Consider the following 17877-nt stretch of genomic DNA (forward strand, 5'->3'; position numbering starts at 1 on the left):
TGTGGCTACCAAAATCTCCAAGCGAGAGTTAAGGAGTACATTAAATGAAATGAGATCAGGATCAGAGCTTATTGTAATGAACCATCAGGAAATTCATTCATATAAACCCCCTTATAACAATAAATATTAACAAAATATAAATAATACTGCACGAAAAGTCAGGCCGTGTCTGTGGGTCACGGATCATTCCGGAATCTGATGGCAGAGGGGAAGAAGCTGTCCTTGTGCCGCTGAGTGCTCGTGTTTAGGTTCCTGTACCTTTTCCCCGATGGTAGCAGAGTGAAGAGGGCAGGGCCTGGGTGGTGGGGTCTTTGAGCATAGAGGCTGCTTTTTTAAGGCACTGCCTCATGTAGATGTCCTCAATGGAGTGAAATTTGGTGCCTGTGATGTCGCAAGCTGAGTTAACAGCCCTCTGGAGTTTATTCTCCTGAGAGTTCATACCATACCAGGCAGTGATGCAACCAGTCAGAGTACTCCTGTAGAAGTTTGAGTCTTCGGTAACATACCAAATCTTCTCAGGCACCTCACAAAGTCTAGCCGCTGGCGAACTTTCTTCGTGATTACATCAACATGGAGGCCCTAGGACAGATCCTCGGAGATGTTGACACCCAGAAATTTGAAATTCTTGACCCTCTCCACTACTGAGCTCTCAACGAGGACTGGGTCGTGTTCTCCTGACTTCCTCCTGAAGTCCACAATCATCTCCTTGGTTTTGCAGTGGATGGGGAAGGAATTCCTGAGTCTGGGGCTCAGGCAGCTGAAGCCTGGAGTAGTGGTGGAGTAATTTAATACTGGGGTGAACACAAGGGCAGAGTTTGCGAATGATTTGGGGGCAGGGTTGGTTTATAGAGGTTGGGAGGGTAACATGGAGGCATTGGAGATTAGGATGAGAGGTTTTAAAATGGAGGCTTTACTTTGGATGAAAGGCCAACTATGCTGGAATGAGCACACAGGAACAATGTGAAAGGTGAAGTTATATCATCGGAAGGCAGGGGATGAGTCCAAAGGAGGTGTCTGTAGAATCCATTGCCAAACACAGGACAGTCAGAGAGACTGAAGGAGATGAGGTTGGTTACACAGGCAGCTGTGACTGTCAAGGTTAATGGCTATGCACTGATGTCTGAATATCCCTCCCTCCTTTTCTCCTTCATCCCTCTCCCCTCCCTCCTTTCCTCCTTCATCCCTCTCCCCTCCATCCTTTCCCCCTCCATCCCTCTCCCCTCTCTCCTTTCCCCTTCATCCCTCTCCCCTCTCTCCTTTCCCCCTCCATCCCTCTCCCCTCCCTCCTTCCCCCTTCATCCCTCTCCCCTCCCTCTCCTGTCCCTCATTTCCCCTTCATCCCTCTCCCCTCCCTCCTTTCCCCCTCCATCCCTCTCCCCTCCTCCATCCCTCTCCCCTCCCTCCTTTCCTCCTCCATCCCTCTCACCTTTCCTCCTCCATCCCTCTCCCCTCCCTCCTTTCCCCCTTCATCCCTCTCCCCTCCCTCCTTTCCCCTTCATTCCTCTCTCCTCCCTTCTTTCCCCCTCCATCCCTCTCCCCTCCCTCCTTTCCCCTTCATCCCTCTCCCCTCCCTCCTTTCCCCTTCATCCCTCTCCACTCCCTCCTTTCCTCCTCCATCCCTCTCCCTCCCTCTTTTCCCCTTCCATCCCTCCCCCCTTCATCCTTTCCCCTCCATTCCTTTCCCCTCCTTCCTTTCCTCCTCCATCCCTCCTCCCTCCTTTCCCACCATCCCTCTCCCTCCCTCCTTTCCCCACCATTCCTCTCCCCTCCCTCTTTTCCCCTTCCATCCCTCTCCCCTCCATCCTTTCCCCTCCATTCCTCTCCCCTCCTTTCCTCCTCCATCCCTCTCCCCTCCCTCCTTTCCCCTTCATTCCTTTCCACTCCCTCCTTTCCTCCTCTATCCCTCTCCCCTCCCTCCTATCCATCCTTCTCCCTCCCTCCTTCCCCCCCTCCATCCTTCTCCCTCCCTCCTTTCCCCCTCCATCCCTCTCTCTTTCTTCCCCTCGCCTGCTTTCCTTTCCTCCCTGCTTGCCTTCCTGCTCCTTCATTTCCACCTCAATCCATCCCTCCTTTTCTCCTCCATCCCTCCATTTTCCTTCCTCCATCCCTTCTTTCCTCCTCCCTCTCCCTCCCCCTTTTCCTCCATTCCTCCTTCTTTTCTGTCACTTCCTTTCCTCTCCTTTTATTTTACCTCTCCTTCCTCTAATTCCTCTGCTCCGGTCTCTCACCCTTGCCCTCCCTCTCCCACTCTGCAGGTTCCCAACATGAAGGAGATCCTGCTCATTGGGTTTTATCAGCCAAGCGATGAAATCAATCGGTTCCTCGTGACAGCACAGCAGGAATTCAGAATCTGCATTCGGTAATTAAGCCTCTACCCGACCTCTGTTGCCCTGTTCCCGTACACCACACTGTGGGGCAGCTGCTGCATCGCGTGGCATGACGGGCTGCATCCGGGGGAGTGGAAGGGAACATGCGCAGGATCGGTGTAAGTGGCTGGCATCGACTAGTGGAGCAGGGGGGCCTATCTCCCTGCCATTATGAATATGGAGAGATTAGAATTGTACAGTCTGTGTCACAGGATCGTAGGGACTGCACATAAGGAGGCCATTTGATCCCTCTAATCCGTACCGTCTCTGGGTTAGTGTACTCTGCCCAATCCCACTCCCCCTCATTCTCATTATAGTCATGCAGTCTATTTCTTCCAACTCCCTTTTGAACACCACAATTAAATCTGCTCCTATTTCCCCCCATAAGTGTGACCCAGACCTGAACCAGTCACCTGTGTGATCAAATACCCTTTCATTCTGTGTCATAGGAGCTGATTTCTGACTACAGTTCATTGGCCAAATACCTCCTAAAAAACAAGAAGCAGGAGTCGACCATCTGGCCCCTCATTTAAGAGACTCTTAGACAGACACATGGATGAAGGATAATAGAGGGCTATGGGGTAGGGAGGGTTTAGTATTTTTTTAAGGAATATACAGGTTGGCACAACATCAAGGGCCGAAGGGTCTGTACTGTACTGTGCTGTAGTATTCTATGATTGAAGAGTGTCTGCTTAGAACGAAGATGTGGAGGAATTTCTTCAGCCAGAGGGTGGTAAATTTGTTGCCACAGGCGGTTGTGGAGGCTGGGCATTGGGTGCATTTAAGGCAGAGATTGGTAGGTACTTGATTAGCCAGGGCATCAAAGGTTATGGGTAGTAGGCCAGGTAGTGGGGCTGAGTGGGGAAATGGACCAGCTCATGATGGAATGGCTGGGCAGACTCGATGGGTCGAATGGCCAGTTTTGCTCCCATGTCTTATGGCAGTGGTTCTCAACCTTTTAAGTATTCCCTATGCTAAAGGTGCTCTGTAGTTAGTAAGGGATTGCTTAAGGTGGGATGTGGGTGGAAAGAAAAAGTTTGAAAGCCACTGTTTTAATCGTACCTCATTGACTCATTATGTGCACGGTTTCATGTCTCCAAAGGAAATAGGCCAAGGACAATTTTTCTCAAGCCAAATATTTCAGTAATAACTGGGTCTTGAGCAGTGATTCTCAACCTTCCCTTCCCACTCACATCCCACCGAAAGCAATCCCTTACTAATCAGAGAGCACCGATGGCCTCGGGATTACTTACAGTGGGATGTGAGTGGAAAGAAAAAGGTTGAGAACCACCGTCTTGTGGTCTTAACCAGACCCTGTCATCGAACAATCCTTCAACGGGATATTTTACCAAATGCTTTTGGTGTTGGTTTAAGTGTCAACGATTGATTCTGAGAGAATACAAAATGATCAACAATTGAGTTAAAAAGTAGGGTGCTCGCTCTGTGCTCCACACTTGTGACCTCCTCATCAATGAACACTGTTTCTTTCCAGAGTCTATTTATTCAAATTATGTATTCCACCTTGTCCTATCGACTGTAGGTTCAGGGGTGATGCCTGAAAAATAGAAAACTGTCAGTAATAAACCGTGGTCACATTGGGGGTAGCGTTGAACACTGGAACTAGGGTCACAGCATGGTTAGCGTGGCAGATACTGCAACACTGTTACAGCGCCAGTGATTGGGACCAGGGTAAGGAATTTGTACATTCTCCCCCGTCTGCATCCATTTCCTCCGGGTATTCCGGTTTCCTCCCACCCTTCAAAACGTGCAGGAATTGTAGGTTAAGTGGGCTCATGGGCTGGCAGGGCCTATTAACGTATGTCTGAATTTTTAAAAAAATAGTGTGGTTTGTTTAACCTTGGTTTTTGTTAAGGCAGCATCTGCAACAATGAGCAGTGGTTTGGTCTCCTGCCAAAGGAAAGTTACCCTTGTGATGGTGGGTGCAGATTGATTGCTGGGAACCTTATGTGAGGAGACCTAAATAAGACACAGCCTGTACTTTTGTTCAGAAGAATGATCTCATTGAAACTTACAACATTCTGATGGGGTTTGGCACAAGAGTTAGTATTTAATCTAGGAGGAATCAGGACAGAGACAAGTCTCAGCTTCTTCACTCAGGTGCTCTGCCTTCAGGCATTCAGAGACTTCACTCTCTAGATATGGGAATTGGCAATGCATGAATGGGTAAGGATAGTAGCGTTGAATGAACTACGCAGCAGGCTTGAGAGTCTAAGTGGCCTCCACCCCTTCTACTGATGTGGTGAGTCCTGTAAATGTCTCATTCTGTACTGAAACATCCCATAATGCTTGCATTTGTGATGTCTGCAACGTCACAGCCATCTCCCAGAAACAACCAGCCTGGGTTCTTGGTGGAGGGCTCACCACTGAGCTCCTCCAGCAGGGGGTTTGTTGCTCCAGATTCCAACCCCTGCAGTCTCTCCTGTGTCTTCATGTCAGTACAGTAACCTTTCTGTAACATCAATTCAAAAATAAATCTCTGTCTGGGTCATCAGGCTACCTGCAACCCCTTTGAACCTTACAGCACAGGGCCAGGCTCTTTGGCCCACAATGTCTGTGCTATACATCTTAATATTTCAATGTGTTTAACTTCTATTCTAACTCCGTGGTCCTGGAGAAACACTATCTTGTCTTTACCATGCAAGTGTGACATGAACAGTAAATAAAGGTGACTTGACTTGATCACAATGCCAATTTAAAACTACAGGTTTGCCTCACATGACCATATCCCTCTGCTCCCTGCCTATTCACATGTTAGCACAGGAGTGGCACAGACATTTAAATTAGCACAACCCTGTTACAGCACCAGTGATGGGGACCGGGGTTCAAATCCCACACTGTCTGTAAGGAGTTTGTACATTCTCCCTGTGTTTGCATAGGTTTTCTCCCACTGTTCAAAACATAACGGGGGTGTAGGGTGTAAGTGGGCCAGAAGGGCCTGTTACCGTGCTGTTTGTCTAAATTTAAAATTGAACCTGCTTCCACCACCGCCCCTGCATTTCAGGCACCCACCACTCTGTAAAAACCTCCTCATCTAACTTTTCACGTAGTGAGAGACAATCTTTATTTCATCCCATTATCCATCTCCCATTTCTTCATCGTGTCCTCTTGACATTTGAACTCCCGACATCTGACTTGGAAGCAGGAGTGTGTCCCTGACCCAAGACAAGGTTTTCTAATGTCTGATAGGATGGAATAAAGAAAGAGAAACTGTTTCTAGAGCGGGGAGATCAAGAGCAGGGTGGTAAAAGAACCAGGGAAGAAGGAAATAAATGCAAGAAGGCTTTTTCCACTGAGTCTAGAAGAGATACAAACCAGAGGTCATGGGTTAAGGGTGAAAGGGAAATGGTCTAGGGGGAACTTTTTCACACAGATAGTGGTGGGGGTGTGGAACGAGCTACCAGCTGAAGTGGTGAATGTTTAACATTTAAGAAAAATTTGAAATTTGGATGGGAGGGGTGCAGGTCAGTGGGACTAGACTAGACAGAAAAATAGTTTGGCTCAGACGAGAAAGGTCTGTATATGTGCTATAGTGTTCTATGGTTCTATGAGAAGAATTGCTCAAGGGTCATGGTGACTGAATGGGGTTGAACAGATTCAGCTGAACCTTTCATCGGTGCTGGCAGGGTGTGACGGACTTTGAGATTTCCTAAAGGTTTATTCCCACTGAAGCCAGATATGCGGTTGGGTTCCTGATGAAAGGTTAATGTGGACCTTGGTCCTTGTGTACTCAGATACCTTCAGGAGTACGTTGCTCTGGGAACTGGCGGAGGACTGTACCACTTCCGAGATCAGATCCTATCGGGAAAGCCCGAACTTTTCTTTGTCATGAATGCTGATGTTTGCTGTGATTTCCCGCTGATGAAGATGATTGAATTCCAGAAGGCCCAGAAGCAGATCCACGCCTTTGTCATGCTGGGAACAACGGTAAGGAACCAAGCAGGTTTCACACATCTGGACAAGCTTCCTGCATAGAACCATAGAACATTACAGCATAGATACATGACCTTTGGCCCTTCTACTCCGTACCAAACTATATTCTGCCTATAGTCCCACTGATCTGCACCCAGTCCATATCCCTCCGTACCTCTCCCATCATGGGCTTGTCCAAATTCTTCTTAAATAATAATCGAGCCCACATTCACTACTTCAGCTGGCAGCTCGTCCCACACCCCCACCACTCTGTGTGAAGAAGTTCCCCCTCATGTTCCCCTAAACCTTTCACCCTTAACCCTTGTCCTCTGATTTGTACCTCACCTACCCTCAGTGGAAAAAGCCAGTCTACATTTACTCTGTCCATCCCAAATCTCCCCTCATTCTTTTATGCCCCGGGGAATAAAGCCCTAACCTGTTTAACCTTTCCCTGTAACTCAGTCCCTGAAGTCTGGGTAACATCCTAGTAAATCTTCTCTGCCCTCTTTCGATCTTATTGATATTCTTCCTGTAGTTCGGTAGAAGGCAATGTGAGTCATTGGGTGGGGGAGGGGCATCAGGGTGGGGGGGGGGGGGGTGGGGGGTTAGGCAGATATGTGTGTCCTGGTGGGGTGTGGAGGGAGGGGTGAGGGATACCTGGGATGTAGGGACCTGGATGTGTCTCACTCTCCTGTTCTGAAACAGGCCAACAGGAGGCAGTCGATGAACTACGGCTGCATTGTGGAGAACCAGCAAACCCATGAGGTGAGCCGGCTGCCGTGCTTCGGAGGTGGGGTAGGAACATCACGGGGTGTGGGACGGGCACCGGACTTCTATAAGGGACACGGGATGGACACAGGACTCAGATGCGGGATGCAGACATGGGACAGGGGTTGTGGTACATGGACAGAGCAGTCAGAGCTGCTGACTGGGGTCAGTGTAATGCCCACAGATGGACCGCTAGGCTCACCCACAGCCCACCCTCTGCTGCACCATCACTGTCCCTCACACCACCCCTCACCATCATCCTCACACCCCAAATCCCACCTGCACCCAGTCCATACCTCTCCCAAACACATTCACCACTTCAGCTGGCAGCTCGTTCCACACCCCCACCACTCTCTGTGTGAAGAAGTTCCCCCTAAACTTTGCCCCTTTCACTCTTATCCCATGACTTCTGGTTTGTATCTCACCCACCCTCAACTCCATGTTATTTTTCATGGCTGCAAATACCTGATGGGTTTTCAGTCTCTCCCATGAAAGGTGTGCTGTGCCAACAGGACCAGGTTCAATCACCCACGTCACCTCAACAACCTGGGCCAGACAGGAGGATACAGGGTGAGCAAGCCCTCCCCTCCAGCGCTGGGGCATCTGGCTGTAGTCCTAGTGAAGGGGCTCCCACGGTGCTACTGTGGTGGAGTTCCTGGGTTTACATCCACTGCTGCATTTCCCAATCAAGGTGGTGTGGGGACCGGTGGGGAACCTGCAGGGAGCATTTCCTGTCCCCTGCTGCCCTTCCCCCAGATGAGAGGAGGGTGAAGGAGTAGCTGGGACCAGTATCTGCAGTCTATAGACAGGGCCCACAGCAGTCATTGTGGCTGGTGATGGGGGAGGGGATGAGGGCGGGGAGTGGGTGGGGGAGGGTGTGTAAAGGGGAGTTTGTGGGGTGAGGGATGGGGAGAGGGGGTGTGCAGGGGAGTGTGTTTGGTTCTAACAGTATTGTGTGAGAGGGAGGGGTTGCTTAACATGGGAGGTTGAGGGGAAGAAGGTGCTGATCATGGTGGGTAGGGAGGGACATGGTGCTAATCTCGAGGGTGGTTGGAGAGGATCAATCTTGGCGGGTGGGGGGTGGTGCTGATCTCAGTGGGTGGGGGGGTCCTGATCTCAGTGGGTGGGGGATGGTGGGGGGAAAAGGGATCCTGATCTCTGGGTGGGATGCTAGCTGAGGCAGAGGACATGGAAGCCCCCATACTTGTTGGGCTCCGGGCAGGGATTGTGTGGTTAGTAAGAACCTGCTCCATTCTCAGGTCCTTCACTATGTGGAGAAACCCAGCACCTTCGTCAGTGACATCATCAACTGTGGCGTTTACCTCTTCACCCCTGACATCTTCCAGAACATCGGAGAGGTGTTCCGGATAAACGAGCACGACCTCGCCTTGTGAGTAGTGTGTGTGCAAGGCTGACTGTGTTCCCTCTGAATGTGCCCAGCTGGGGTCACAGAGACCCCCACCCTCCGCACACCGTACCTAGTTGGGGTCTCAGAGACCCTCCACCACACAATGTCCAGCTGGGGTCATAGAGACCCCCCCCACACCATTCCCAGCTGGGGTCACAGAGATCTCGACACCGTGCCCAGCTGGGGTCACATAGACCCCCACCCTCCGCACACCGTACCTAGTTGGGGTCACAGAGACCCTCCGCCACACAATGTCCAGCTGGGGTCATAGAGACCCCCCCACACCATTCCCAGCTGGGGTCACAGAAATCTCGACACCGTACCCAGCTGGGGTCACAGAGACCCCCACCCTCTGCACACCGTACCTAGTTGGGGTCACAGAGACCCTCCGCCACACAATGTCCAGCTGGGGTCATAGAGACCCCCCCCACACCATTCCCAGCTGGGGTCACAGAGAACCCCCCGACTCCGCACAGCGTACCCAGCTGGGGTCATAGAGACTCCCTCCAGCTGGAGTCACAGAAACCCCCCCTGCCACACAATGTCCAGCTGGGGTCATAGAGAACCCCCTCACACCGTACCTAGCTGGGATCACAGAGGACACCCCCCCCCCCAACACCACACCAAACCCAGCTGGGATCACAGAGACTATTATTGTTTTTTTTATGGTAATATTGTAAGGTGGTCATATGAATGTTTGCACTTTGATGCTGCCACAAAACCCTGAATTTCATGACTGGTTCATGACATTGAATCCAGATTCTGATCAATCTCTGCCTTACCCAATGACCTGGCCTCCACAGCTACCCATGGTAGCAAATTCCACCGCTCTCTGGCTGAAGAAATTCTTCTGCATCTATGTTTTAAACGGGCATCGTTCAACCCTGAAGTTAGATTCCCCTACCAGGCGAAATAACTTCACTACATCTACTCTGTCCAGGCCCTTCAACATTTCAAAATGCTTCCATGAGGTCTCCCCTCATTCCTCTGATCTCCAAGGAGTCCAGTCCAAGAGCCATCTGTGCTAATCCTTTCTTTCGAAGAATCATTCTTGTGAATTTTCTCTGAACTCTCTCCAACACCAGCACATCCTTTCTTAAACGAGGAACCCAAAACTACTCCCAACATTCCAGACGAGGTCTCACCAGAGCCTTCTAGAGCCTCAACATTTCATCCCTGCTATTGTATCTTATCCATCTCCATATAAACGCCAGCATTGCCTTACCTTCACCACCATCGATTGACTCAACCTGGAGGTTCACCTTTAGGGGATCCTGTATGAAGACTCCCAAGTCCCTGTGTACCTCTGAATTTTGAATTGTCTCCCTCATCCAAATAATGGTCAGCCATTTTTTCCCTTTTCCCAAAGTGCACGACTGGACACTTTCCAACGTGGTATTTCGTTTGGCTCTTCAGAATCAGAATTTATTGTCATGAACCAGTCATGAAATTTGGTGTTTTGCAGCAACATCAGAGAGCAAACGTTCATATTATAGCCATTTTACAACATTACTATTAAAAATAACAGTGCACGAAGAGCAAGGCCGTGTCTGTGGTTCATGGATCATTCAGGAATCTGATGGCAGCGGGGAAGAAGCTGTCCTTGTGCTGCTAAGTGCTCATCTGGAGGCTCCTGTACCTTTTTCCAGATGGCAGCAACCAGCCAGAATCCTCTCCATGGGACACCTGTAGAAGTTTATGAGAGTTTTCGGTGACATACTGAATTACGTCAGTCATCTCACAAAGTATAGCCGCTGGCAAGCCTTCTTCATGATTGCATCAGCGTGGAGGCTTCAGGACAGATCCTCGGAGATGTTGACACCCAGGGATTTGAAGTTCTTGACCCTTTCCACTCCTGAGTCCTTGATGAGGACTGGATCATGTTCCCCTGACCCTCTCCTGAAGTCCACAATCATCTCCTTGGTTTTGCTGACATTAAGTGCAAGGTTGTTGTTACACCATCCAACAAGCTGATCTATCTCCCTCCTGTCCACTTCCTCGTTGCCGTTTGTGATTCTTTCAACAACTGTGGTCTCATTAGCAAATGTGTTGATGGTATTGGAATTGTACCTGACCACACGGTCATGGGTGTAGAATGAGTAGAGAAGTGGGATAAGCACCATCCTTGGGGTGGGCCTGTGTTAATGATCAGTGAGGAGGAGACGTTGTTTCCAGTTTGTACTGACTGTGGTCGTCCGATGAGAAAGTCAAGGATCCAGTTGCAGAGGCGGGTACAGAGGCCCAAAGTTTGTAGCTTCTTGACCAGCCCTGAGGGAATAATGGTGTTGAAGGCCGAGATGTAGTCGATGAAGAGTAGCCGTACATATGAGTTGCTGTTTTCAAGGTGATCCAGAGTTGAGTGGAGATATTGCATCTGCTGTGGAGCGATTGTGACAATAGGTGAATTGCAGCCGGTCCAGATCTTTACTTGGGTCCGTGTCAATTCTGGCCATGACCAGCCTCTCAAAGCATCACATCGTTGAGGCAGCCCACTCAGCTATTCTTGGGTACCAGGATGATGATTGGGAACCTCTGACTGCCCCAAAGAGAGGCTAAAAATGTCATGAACACTCCGGCTAGTTGGTTGGTGCAGATTTTCAGTACCTGCTAGGTTCGCTGTCAGGGCCTAACACCTTGCTAGGGTTCACCCTCTAGAATGATGTTCTGACGTCACTTTCAGAGACAGATATCACAGGGTCCTCAGCCTTTGCAGGGATTTTAGTCGGTACTGTTTGGTTCTTCAGGCATGGAGGTGTTCAGCTCATCGGGTAATGAAGCATCACAGCCATCGATAGTGTTCACCTTTGCTTTGTCAGCTGTAATGGCCTGCACCCCCTGCCATAGCTGGTGTGTATCTACCTGTCTCTGTCTCTAGCTTCCTCCAGAATTGGCACTTTGCTTCAGAGAAGGCCTTCCCCAGGTTGTACCTGGACTTCTTGTAAAGATCCCGATCCCTGGCCTTAAACACCCTTGTTCTCGCCCTCAGCAGGTTGAGAATTCTCTGATTCATTCAGGGGTTCCGGTTGGGGAACACCTGGCATGTGCACGTGGGCGCACACTCATCCACGCAGGTCTTGATCTTTTGTTTGAAAATTTTATTTACCTTTTCAAATTACACACACAAAAAAATAAAATGACTATAACCCCTCACCCCATAACATTAAAAAACCCCACTAAAAATCCAAAAAAAAAACTTCCCCCAATCCCCCCTCCACCCAAAAAACTTACAGCAAAAACCAATTTTTCCTGATTGGTGTGCCAAACTTATTACAATTATTTAATTTCTATAGCCATATCTTTCCATTATAATCCCCACATATCAATTAAAAAAAGAATAATTATTTTTCCCATTATATGTTAATTTTTCTAAATACAAACAAGTCTGCAATTCATTCTGCCATCTTTGCAAATTTAATTGTACTTCATTTTTCCATGTAAAAGCTCTGCATTTTCTTGCTACTGCTAAGGCTAACTTTAAAAAAGCTAAATATGGTTGAGGCATTCTTGAATCAACAAATGGAACCTTATCATAACCTAATAAACATAACTTTGGATCCAATCTAATATCCATTTTAAACAAATCTCTCAAAGATTTAATAATTTTGTCCCAAAAAAATTTAATTTTCTTACACGACCAAACTGAATGTACAAAAGTACCTTTCTGCTCTCTACATCTAAAGCATAAATCTGTTAAACTAAATCCATATCTTTTCAATTTCTCAGGAGTTAAATAAAATTGATGCAAAAAATTATAATTAACCATATTATATCTCACATTAATTAATTTTGTAATACATCAACACACATTTGTGACCATTCTTCCCCTGCCAAAACAATATTTAAATCTTTTTCCCATTTCTCTTTAACCTTGTACATATCCACTTTTTCTATTTTTTCCTTGCAACAATCGAAACATGTCAGAAATAAAACTTTTTTCACTTTTATATTCTATCAATAATTCAAATTTCATTTGACCTGGCAAATTTATTTCCTTACCAGAACTCTTCTTTAAAAAATCTCGAAGTTGATAATAACCAAGCAAAGAATTTGACACGATACATTATTTCTCTTGTAATCTATTAAATGAACAAAACTTCCCCGCTTCAAAACAATCTATAACATTAACTATTCCTTTATTTTTCCAATCCTTTAAATAAGGACTATTCAATGAAAAAGGAATTAATTTATTCTGATATATTGGTGATCTTATTGAAATCATCCCTTTAAACCCTATAATTAAATTACCATTATACCAAATATTCATTATATGTTGTAAAACTGGCAATTCAAATTCTTGTAACAATAATGGATTCCATTTATAAATAAAATGCTTAATATTACCTTCCAAAATCTGAACCACCTCTATTTTTGCCCACCTAGGAGATTGTTCAGTATCAAATAATCTATTAATAAATTTCAACTGTGCCACTTCATAATAATTGTAAAAACAAGGTAATTGCAAGCGCCTAATTCTTAACTCAAAGTCAATTTTTGTAAAGAAACTTGATAATTTACCCTTCCATAAAAATAGCCTAATTGTCTTATTTATTTCCTTAAAGAACTTTTTTGGTACCATACATGGAATAGATTGAAAAAAAATACTGTACTCGAGGATAAATATTCATCTTTATACAATTTGCTCTTCCAATTAACGTCAATGGTAAACCTTTCCATTTATCTAAATGAATTTTAATCTTATTTAAAAAAGGTACATAATTTAAATTAAACAATTCATGATAACTTTTATTTATAACTATTCCTAAATATTTAATTTTATTTGACCATCTTAATTTAGTAATTTTTCTACAATCTTTGTAATCTTCCTCCACTATTGGTAAAATCTCACTCTTTTCCCAATTATCCTTATATCCCGATAATTTTCCATATTTATTCAATAAATCCTGTAATGACTTTAATGAAACCTTTGGATTAGTTAAGTATATCAAAACATCATCTGCAAAGAGACTAATTTTATATTCATTTTTCTTCACTCTAATTCCCCTAATACCTAAATTTTGTCGAACCGCCTGAGCTAAAGGGTCAATCACGAAAGCGAATAAAGACAAGAGCAGCCTTGTCTTGTAGAACAAGACAAATTAAAAGATTTTGAAATCTGACCATTCATTAACACCCTTGCTGTAGGTCCTGCATACAAGTCCTTAACCCAACCTCTGAAAAATGGGCCAAAATTAAATTTTTCCAATACTCTAAACAAGAATTTCCACTCAACACGATCAAACGACTTCTCAGCATCTAAAGATACAACCATTGGTTGATTATTTTGTTATTTTGCCACATTAATTAATGAAATCAACTTAATTATATTGTCTGCTGAATACTTACTTTTAACAAAACCTACCTGATCCATATAACCAATTTTGGTAAATAATTCGCTAACCTATTATCCAAAACTTACGCCACCAATTTATAATCAATATTTAATAATGATATCGGTCTATATGAGATACTTTTAAAGGAACTCTATCTTTTTTTTGTATATCTGTAATCATTGCTCTTGAGAAAGATTCTGGAGATACAACTGTTTCAGTTGCTTGTTTCAAAACATCTTTATATAACAAATAATAAATCATTAAACTCTTTATAGAACCACCATAAAATCATCTTCTCCAGGAGATTTCCCATTAGGCATCAATTGTAAAGCTTCCTTCAATTCTGATTCAGTAAATGAAATATCTAATTTCTTTACCTCTGCTTCATTCAACATTGGTAAATTTAAATTATCTAAAAATAAATCAATTTGATCAATATCTTGACTACCTTCTGATGTATATAAATTTTCATAAAATTTAAAAAATTCTTCATTAATATCTTTTCGTTTATAAGTAATTTCTCCATTCTTCATAATAGCATTAATTGTTCTTGATACTTGCTCAGTTTTAAGTTGCCATGCCAAAATCTTACGTGCTCTTTCTCCCAATTCATAATAACGTTGCTTAGATTTCAGTATCATTTTCTCATACTTATATGTTTGTAAATTATTACAACGTAATTTCAATTTAGATAATTGTATCTTATCATCCTCTGTACATTTGTTCTGTAACTTTTTCTCCAAACTTTCATTTTCTTTCTCCAAATTTGAACTTTCGAATTGATATTGGTTTTTTTATCTTTGTTGTCTAACTAATAATTAATACTCTCAAATATGCTTTTAAAGCATCCCACAAAACAAACTTACTTTGAACTGAATTTTGATTCACTTGTAAATAAAACTAATTTGATCTCTCGTATATTTTACAAAATCTGGTCTCTTCTATAACATTTCATTGAACCTCCATTGATAAGCTGTGTCAACCAATTCAGTACCTGAACATCTAATTAACAATAATAAATGATCTGATAATAATCAACTTTTATAATCTGCAAAGTTAAATCTACTTTGTAAATGTGCAGAAATCAAAAATAAATCTATTCTAGAAAAAGAATTATGTCGAGTTGAATAAAATGAATAATCTTTTTCTGTTGGATTTAATTTTCTCAAAATTTCCACTAAATTCAAATCCTTCATCATTTCAAGCAATCTTTTCGCCATCTTAGACTTTCTGACAATTCTCGGAGATTTGTCCAACAATGGATCCAAACAACAATTGAAATCCCCTCCCACCAATACATTCCCATTTGACTGATTCAAATTTAAAAGTACCTCTGAAATAAAAGCCTCATTCATCATCTTCATTTGGTGCATAAACATTCATTAAAGTCCAAATCTCAGAAAAAAATTAACAATTAACACTCTTCCTGCATTTGCAAACCGCAAAAGATATTTTCTTATTAACTAAAATCGCTGCGCTGGGTGGGTCACGTCTCCAGAATGGAGGACCATCGGCTTCCCAAGATCGTGTTATATGGCGAGCTCTCCACTGGCCACCGTGACAGAGGCGCACCAAAGAAAAGGTACAAGGACTGCCTAAAGAAATCTCTTGGTGCCTGCCACATTGACCACCGCCAGTGGGCTGATATCGCCTCAAACTGTGCATCTTGGCGCCTCACAGTTTTGCGGGCAGCAACCTCCTTTGAAGAAGACCGCAGAGCCCACCTCACTGACAAAAGGCAAAGGAGGAAAAACCCAACACCCAACCCCAACCAACCAATTTTCCCCTGCAGACGCTGCAACCGTGTCTGCCTGTCCCGCATCGGACTTGTCAGCCACAAACGAGCCTGCAGCTGACGTGGACTTTTTACCCCCTCCATAAATCTTCATCCGCGAAGCCAAGCCAAAGAGAGAAGAGAGAAGAAAGAAGAGAAAATCGCCACCCCCCCCCAGCTTTAGAATTAAATGAAGAAGAAAATACATGTCCAATCCAATCTCTTTTTAACTTTAAATGCTCTTTGTCTGTTCTTGCAAAAATGTTATATCTATTTTTAATTTCTAATATAATCTAAAATACGTTTCCTCTTTATCGGATGATTTAACACCTTAACATTAAAAGTTGCAAAGCTTAAACTCTCATTACAATCTATATAATGGCACCCAATTTTTCACAACTCAGTAAGAAAAAAACCCTCTAAAGAAAGACCCCCTAAAACCCCCCAACAAAAAAACTGCGACACAGTAACCTCCCCCCCCCCTCCCGCCCCCTTATTAACCGAGTGCAGTTAATACCAACAGTGGCTGATGACTTCGGATTTAGCTGGGATAGCATCTTCTCCCCAGCCAGAGAGCAAAGAAACCCTTCATTTACTGAACGTTTCCGGAATTTCTTCTTGCAAATCCATCAATTGTTCAACTTCCAGTTTCTTCTCAACTTTCCCATTTCCAGCTTTATCCAACATCACCAACGGTTTCAACGCAAAGTCCTGTGTCAACTTAGAATCTGGTAAAGAGTTAGCAAAAGTTAAAGCTGCCTGTGAGTCTTCAAAAAACTGAGATTGGTATTGCCCATAAAATATTTTTAAAATTGCTGGATATCTAAAAGTAGATCTATAGTCTTTTTTTCCATAAGACAACTTTAGCAGGATTAAACTCTTTCCGTTTCATAACTACTGCCTGACTCAAATCTGCATTAAAAAAACCCTTACTATTTTGAATTACCATTGGACCATTCATACCTGCCCGCAAAACCGCTGCACGTAAAATCATCTCACGATCTTGATACCTCAAACACCTCACCAAAACAGCTCTAGGTGGTTGTCCTGGCAATAGTTTTTTTTCTTAATGCACGGTCACGCAGGTCTTGATGAAGTCGATGACACCTGCTGCATATTCATTCCAGTCTATCGATGAGAATATGTTCCAGTCCACACAAACGCTTCTCCACCTCCCTAAACCAGACCTTGGCCAGCTTCACCATTGGTGCTATGGTCCTCAGTCTCTGCTTGTACGCTGGGAGTAGAGGTACAGCCAGGTGATCAGACTTGAAGTGTGGTTGTGGTCTGGCTTGGTGCTTTTTTCATGGTGGTGTAACAGTGGTCAAGTGTGTTGGTTCCCCTGATCTCGCATATGATGTGCTGGTGGTAGTCTGTCAGGGACTTTCAGGTTGGCCCAGTCGAAGCCCCCCACAGTGATCGGGAAGGCATCCGGATGTGCTGTTTTGTGGCTGTTTATTATCAGTGCTCAGTCCCTCCAGTGCCAGCCTGACAGTAACCTGGGTGGAATGTATACTGTGACCAGGATGATGGTGGTGAACTCCCTCAGCAGGTAGAATGGGCGACACTTGGTCGCAAGAGGTTGCAGGTGGAGGGAGCAGGTCTGGGACATGACCGTCACGTCTGTCCACGCGATGAATTGATGATGATACAAACGCCACCTCCCCCAGTTTTTCCAAGTCCCTGCGTTTGGTCAGGACGATGGAGGGTGCAGCCCTTGGGCTGCAGTGCCGTGTCTGGAATGTCCGCACATAGCCATGTTTCTGTGAAGCAATCACACAGAATGTCTCTCTGATGTTGAAGTCTAGCTTGGAGTTCAGCAAGTTTGTCTCCAAGGACTGTACCTTGGCCAGGAGGATGGTAGGGAGCGGAAGCCTCAGGTCCCAGCTTCTCAGCTTGACCTGTAGCCTCCCTCTGCGTCCACGTGGCCGGATCTTCTTTTCCTGGCTTGCAGGTCTGCTGCTGGTAGTTCCCAAGGTGTTTAAATGGTCCTCGTGCTGTCCCGTTAAATCATCCGCAGTTTAAATGTGCTGAGCATCTGCTGTTTGCAACTGCCGTGAAGTTTAAATGGTCCAATTACTGGCTGTTCACAACTTCCACAGTATTTACCTGAGCACCGGCAGTTTAAAGGTCTTGCGACCTGACGGAGATTGCCAGTTTCGAGGTCTACCAGTGATCTTAGGACATCCATATTAACAGATAAGTTTAATTTTGTGTTTCTGGTTTTGTGGTTGATTTTTTTAGAAGGTCTGAACGGGAATATTTGATTATTCATGTCAGATCTGCTCACATATCTTGTAT

The 17877-nt window shown here is 44.9% G+C and overlaps 1 protein-coding gene across 1 annotated transcript in view; it reads left to right on the top strand.

Annotated features, from left to right (window-relative positions):
• The window catches only part of LOC138762315 (mannose-1-phosphate guanylyltransferase regulatory subunit alpha-A-like), a 39229-nt gene that overhangs the window by 10482 nt on the left and 10870 nt on the right, over positions 1-17877 (top strand). Inside the window, exons 3-6 of the mRNA XM_069936069.1 lie at positions 2256-2359; positions 6119-6311; positions 7002-7061; positions 8324-8454. Of these exons, the coding sequence (XP_069792170.1) occupies positions 2256-2359; positions 6119-6311; positions 7002-7061; positions 8324-8454 (488 nt within the window). The remainder of the gene's footprint in view (positions 1-2255; positions 2360-6118; positions 6312-7001; positions 7062-8323; positions 8455-17877) is intronic.

Source organism: Narcine bancroftii, chromosome 4 (assembly GCF_036971445.1).
Source record: "Narcine bancroftii isolate sNarBan1 chromosome 4, sNarBan1.hap1, whole genome shotgun sequence".
Classification (NCBI taxonomy): Eukaryota; Metazoa; Chordata; class Chondrichthyes; order Torpediniformes; family Narcinidae; genus Narcine; species Narcine bancroftii.